The following is a 6,772-nucleotide window of genomic DNA, read 5'->3' on the forward strand; positions in this document are numbered from 1 at the left end:
GAACCTTTCTAAGAGTGTGGGATTTGTTTTCTTTGGCCTCCTTTCTGCTTGTTTAATTCTTTAGAATTCCTAATTTGTCATTTTTGTCTTTTGCTTACCACCAAACCTCCAAGACATCTCTTGCTGTCGATCCAGCTTTCTCTGTCCCAGAAATTGTGCCTTCCCAAAATACCACCTCTGGCTCCCTATGTTCCTCAAGTTCCTTCCTTTTAAAGTCCTCTTAGAAAGTGTTCCAATCTGCCAGTTCTCATATTTGCTTTAAGACATTTTCACTCTCAGGTGGTGCATTTTCTTCAAGATTAAGTCATGTTTGGCTATTACTGTGTCACTTCTGTGACGGTTCTGTAAACTACTTCTATAGTTCCTTGTGATGTGAAAATTACATCTAACTGATCAAATGTAAGCACCAGAGCCACTTTGTTGGCATAGGGTGTTTATGACTCCATTTATGTATAAAGTATGTAGGATTCTGTATCTTAATTATTATTTAAATTTTCCTTTCCTTTTATAATAGTTAAATGGAAGTGTTGAGAGATTCTAATTTATGTGGCCACCATTTTATTAGGGAAACTGACCTTATAACCTAAGGAAAAAGTGAAATAAAATAAATTAGAAAATTAATAATGAAGCAAATAAAGGAGAGATAAGCTGTTGATACAAGTAGAAATTAATGAGTTATAGAAGTTTTTAAAAACTAAAAAATTGAAACTTAATTCAAGATCTATTTGAGAGAAGTATTAATATTAATAAAACGTAATGTAATTTATTTCTTAAAAAATAGAAACACAGCAGAGAGGAAAGACAAGAATAATTTGCAATTCTGTTCTAAAATTTGAAAACATAATTATTGTGTATCATCGAGTCGGCACCAACACATAGCTGGTCCTCTAGCAGATTTTCAGAAGCAGTTAATTTTACAGGAGGAGCTTGCTCATTCTTCTTCCATGGTGCAGCTGGTGGATTAGAAGTGCATGCCTTTGGGACTGCAGTACAGCTTCTTACCACTAGGCCACCAGAGCTTCCTAACAACAATGTTGTTGTTGTTGTTATGTGCCGTCGAGTCGTTTGAGACTCATAGTGACCCTATGTACAACAGCCCTAAACCCTGCTCTATCCTGTGCCAATCACATTGCCTCTGACACATCCATCCCAATTATCCCAGTCACTGAATCAATCCACCTCATAGAGGGTCTTCCCCTCCTGCGCTGTCCCTCTACTCTACCCAGCATGATGTCCCTCTCTAAAGACCCGTCTCTCCTTACAACATGTCCAAAGTATGTCAGACGAAGCCCCAGAATCCTTGCCTCCAAAGAGCAGCCTGGTTTAATCCTCTCTACGATGAATCTGTTTGTTTTCTTGGCAGTCCATGGTGCATTCAATACTCTTCTCCAGCACCACAGCTCAATAACAATTCTAATATTCGAAAGTATGACAGAATTACAAATTTCTTAAATGAACAGTAATTATTATAATTGATCCAATATGTAAAAAATCAATTTATCAAAAGATCTCTTAAAAATTAAAAATCTGTTCCAGAAGATAACTGAGATAGAATATCTTGTTTGGGTAGAAGAATGTTGTTGTTATGTGCTGTTGAGTTGCCTATGACTCATAGCAACACCATGTACAACAGCTCTGAAACCTACCCTGTCATCTTCATAAAATCAATTTTGAATATCTGTGTAAAATGGCCAAAAATAGTAGAGAAGCTTGAGTGTAAAAGTAACAATACTGCTTACGTTTTTTAAGTACTGATAGGGGAGTTCACCACTATCTAAATAGACAATGCGTTATTAGTGGGCATTATCAAATGCTTACAGACAAGTGAAAACAAATGTGTTATTTTACCAAATCTTGAAGATTTTCATGTTTCCTTACAGATAGTTGAGAGAACATGTGCCACTCTACCAGATCTTATTGATTTTCCTTGTCAACCAGTTCTTTCTTCTGGAGTAACTGACACTGCTTCATCAGAAACTGAGAGTAAGCATAATGATTATAGACATAAATGTAGATGATTCTGTGAGAGAAATGTAGTGAATGTTAAATCGTATACTTTTATACTTAATACCACACCACATGTAATTAGCCAACAATATTGTTTTATTTAAACACACACAGGCCTTATAAGAGGAGGGGGTGGGCAGGGAGAAAAGTGAAACAATGAACGGAAACCCTAAGTCTCTGTAAACTTTCATTAAAATTATTTTTTTTTTTAAAAAAAAAGAAAAGTTGGTATAGTCTGCACCCCTAAGTCGGTTTCCCTGGTGTCAATCAGGGCTGTGACTTGAGTAAAAGTATTGCATCCCACCCTAATACCCTTAGAACTGATTGACTGATTACATCAGATCACATCATAGAGCGGTACTCAGTTACTACCTAAATGCTAAGTTATATCAAACAACTGAAAATCCTTGGTCAACCCAATTGACACCTATGTTAGAGGAATGCAGTTCAATCCAATTCAAATGTAATACATTCAAGCACAGTCCAACTGAACACAATTCAAACACAGTTCCATTCTTTTATATATAGAAATGACTCCTTAGTATTTTCACAGCAGCAAATACTTTGCTGCTTCAAGAGATTATTGGGTGAAAATTACTCTTGTTGTTTTGAGCTTTCTTCTTTTAAATTTCGTAGTCCATATTTTGGGCCACTGTGGAGCTCTGGTGGCTTAATAAGGAGTTCTACTGCCAACGCAAAGGTATATGGTTTGAATCTCTTAGCTGCTCCACAGAAGAAAGATGGGCATTCTTCTTCCAGGTGATTTACTGCCTCTGAAAACCCACTGGAGGCTTAGCTACAAGCCAGCTCCAAATCAATGGAATGCAAAACAAAACCAAACATCTATAAGGAAGCGCTGGTGGCTCAATGGTAGCGACTTGTGCTGTCAGGTAAAGGCATGCAGTTCAAATCCTCTAGCTGCTCTGTGGGAGGAAGACAGACAGTGCTCTAGACAATCCCCTCCCTTGCAATTTAACTGTCTCTGAAAATTCCCTGTAGGATCAACTATGAGTTGGTTCCAACTCTTTGATACATAATGATAACCATCTATAACCTTTATATATTTATGAGTGTGGTTTATAATCTTTTTTTAGGAGAGAAAATTATTGAACAAATGAAACAAGTAAAGGAAGAAAGAAAATATCTAGAAACAGTTAGAGAAGAACTAATTAAAAAAGTAGATAAGCTCTTTGAACAAAGTACATCAAATAGCTATCAGGGTAAGTTTGAATAGATTATGTATCTTTTACCACAATAAAAGTAAACTTTAGTTTTATAGAATGTGTTTATCTAAAAAGGCAAACCCATGGTATCAAGCTAGAATGGGCACATAGCTGACCCTCAAGTGAATTTTCAGGAGGCTATAAATTGCACGGGAGGAAATTGCCCGTGTTTCTCTCTTGGTGACACTTGTGTATGGCAAACTGCTAGAAAGGCATAGTCTTTGGTTTAGCAGCACAACTCCCAACAAACCGTACCAGGAGAGCTCCCAATGTGTACATGAAGCAGTCAAAATGCCATAACTTGGATCAGGCACACCTTGGTGTTCAACATGTCATTCCGATGGCTAGTCCAGAGGGAGTTGCACTGCTAAACCACAGGCAGCATGTTTCTGACAATTCAGTTCCACAGGTGGCTCCCTAGGAGAATAATAAAAAATCTCCACCTGGGCACTGGCCTCTGACAACCCTCTGGAGTTCTGACTCTACAGCAATAAGAGTACTCTAAAAAGAACATCTGTAGTAGACATGTTTAGTTAGTGTAATAATTTGGTTTCTTGATTGCTGTCACCATAGGTGTGGATTGTGAATCCAAGTGAAATGACATCCTTGAGAACTTCAGTATTTCCTCCATTTATCTTGATGTTGCTTACTTGTCCAGTTGTGGGAATTTCATTTTTGTTTGTTAAAGTAATCCGTACTGAGCTCTGGTAGCCTAGTGGCAACAAACTACACTGCAATCATGAAGGCACGCAGTTTGAGGCCACCAGCTGCTCCATGGGAGAAGGGTGGGCAATCTCCATCCGTGCAATTAACTGCTTCTGAAAACCTTCCGGAGGGTCAGCTGTGGCCCGATTCTGACTCAGTGGTGCACAACAACAAAAACATTGATAAGTAATTCAATCAAATGCATAGACATTAGGATTTATAGCACATACTTTTTTTATTTTAAAAAAGGGCATATTTATTTATATTTGCAAATGAGTTTCAAAAACAAAAGGAAAACATATGTGTTTCTGCTTTATTTTTTCAAAATTCCAACAGCCCTCATGCTGTAAGAAGGTTCCTAAAGATTTATTAGAAAGAAAAGCAACACAGTTCACTCACAATTCACCAAGACATCACTGAGCTAACATGTTTAGACAGAACAAAAAGGACTAAGGTTCTCTTGTTGTCTTATAGTTTGATTTAATTTGATTTGCCTGAAATAACAGAAGTATTTCAAGCACCTTTCATTATGTAGCTTATGTCCTGCATTAAAGAATCTACTAAATTCTCAATCAAGGTTATTAGCAAGTTTTTTTCAAAATTTTAAAAAATTAAACCGCTGTTTCAAAACCATTAAGCAGTAAATGTATTTAAGAACCTAATTAGGACAGATGCCATAGCTTCATTAGAACACAACTGCATGTTTTGTTTTGGTTTATTTTTCTTAAATAAACCATTAGTGTTATCTATTTGGCTGTTAGTATTAGCAATTTATCTACAATATTTAACAAGGTAAATTGTTACAGCACATACTTTTATGATACACAATTCAATCCATGAAAGAATTGATACTTTTGGAATAGATATTGTTGTTGTGGATAGGAACCATCCAGGCAACTACAACTCATATAAAAACTCTGAAGAACATTATCTGAATCTTGCCCTCTCCTATCCTATCTTCATAATTTTCTGATATACTCTAGTCCATTGTTACAGTTACTGTGTCAGTCTACCATGTTTCGGTTCTTCCTTTATTCCTCAGACCCTCCATCTTTCCCAGTATGAGATCCTTTTATAAGGACTGGCCTTCCCTGACCACATGCCCAGAGTGTAAGAGGCAAAGTTTCATCATCCTTGCCTCAAAGGAGCTTCCTAGTGGCACTTCCTCCAAGATATATTAATTTGGTTTGGGGCAGTACTCTTTTCCAGTACCACAACTCAAAAGCATCAATTCTTCTTCTGTCACCTTTAGTCATTGTCCAACTCAGATGCATAGCAAGCAATTGAAAATATCATGGCTTGGATCCAGCACACCTTAAGTCTTTTAGCTGACATCTTGCTCTTTATCATTTTTGAGAGGTCTTTGACAATAGATATTTTCCAATTCCAAAGCATTTTTTCTTCTTCACTGATGTTATCATTGGTGTTCATTGAGGATTCAAGTAAAGTAAAATCGTTGACAACTTCAGTCTTTTCTCCATCTATCCTATTGTTTCCTATTGATCCACTGCTGAGAAGTTTTGCTTTCTTGATATTTAGGAGTAATTGATATTTAAAGCTATAGTCTTTGTCTTTTGCAGCAAATATTTCAAGCCCTCTTCATTTTCAGCAAGCAAGGTTATGCATATGCATAATGCAGGTGGTTGTTGAATCTACTTCCAATCCTGATTCCACATTTTTCTTCATGTAGGCTAGCTTGTCAGATTATTTGCTTAACACATAGATTGGATAGTGATCGAAAAAGGATACAACCCTAACAGACATCTGTCTTGATTTTAAAGGATGCAGTGCTCCTTTATTCTCTTTAGATAACCATTTCTTGATCTAGGTATAGGTTTCACATGAGCACAATTAAATTTCCTGAGATCAGTTTCCAATCTTCTCAATGTTAGATAATAAAGTTTAAATTAATATTATCTGTTTTTCCCCTATGGCTTAAGAAAGAAATTATATAACCAAAATGAACATTAAAAAATAATTGTTCAGGTTTTTGTTTTATACACTCAACACAAATGCTTAACATAGGCTTTTGAAATGAAAATTTGAGAGTTTGTTAACCCTTACATGTACTTTTGTGTCCATTCTTTCTATTAATTTACTAATGAATTATATGTCAATTCCCTACTGAATCATGCCACTCTTCCAGGAGTGAAGATACACCGATAGGCAGTCTTATCTCTACCTTAATATAATTTACTGTCGAATGGAAAAAATATAATGGTAATTATAAAGTTAAATGGTAATGCTACATCCTGAGAAATGCTATGATAAGGGAATTGTGAAGTGTGCAAAGAGCTGAAGTCAGAAAATCAAAAAGGAAAAATTTGCACAGCATTTCTCAAGCTGAAGAAACTGAAAAACAAATTCAAGCCTCAGGTCACAATACTTAAAGATGTTGTAGACAAAATCATGAATAATCCAGAAAGTATCAAAAGATGATGGAGGAAACGTCACTAAAAAGTTATGACTGATACCAGAACCATTTTGAGAATTAGCGTATGATCAAGAACCAATGATAATAAAGAAAGAAGTTCAACCTGGAAAAAGATCAAGATGTAAATCAAAACCACAATGAGATACCATCTCACTCCAGTAGTAGTGGCAAAGTTTAACAGAACAACAAGTAATGTTGGAGAGGATGTGGTGAGATAGGAATGCTTATACATTGTTGGTGGGATTGTAAAATGGTACAACTACTCTGGAAGGCAGTTTGGCATTTCCTCAGAAAGCTGAACATAGAAATTCCATATGCCCCAGCAGTACACCACTTGGAATATACCCTGAGAGAATGAGAACAGAGGCACAGAGACTTGCACACCAATGTTCATAGCAGCATT

At 36.3% G+C, this 6,772-nt stretch overlaps 1 protein-coding gene across 1 annotated transcript in view; it reads left to right on the forward strand.

Moving 5' to 3' along the window:
• SPATA1 (spermatogenesis associated 1) overlaps nucleotides 1–6,772 on the forward strand; it is a gene marked incomplete at its 5' end in the record, with an annotated part of 100,343 nt that overhangs the window by 60,565 nt on the left and 33,006 nt on the right. The window contains 2 exon segments of the mRNA XM_006898376.1: nucleotides 1,881–1,983; nucleotides 3,102–3,227. Of these exon segments, the coding sequence (XP_006898438.1) occupies nucleotides 1,881–1,983; nucleotides 3,102–3,227 (229 nt within the window).

The sequence above is a fragment of the Elephantulus edwardii genome, unplaced genomic scaffold, assembly GCF_000299155.1.
Source record: "Elephantulus edwardii isolate Elephantulus edwardi_28Jun2011 unplaced genomic scaffold, EleEdw1.0 scaffold00227, whole genome shotgun sequence".
NCBI lineage: Eukaryota > Metazoa > Chordata > Mammalia > Macroscelidea > Macroscelididae > Elephantulus > Elephantulus edwardii.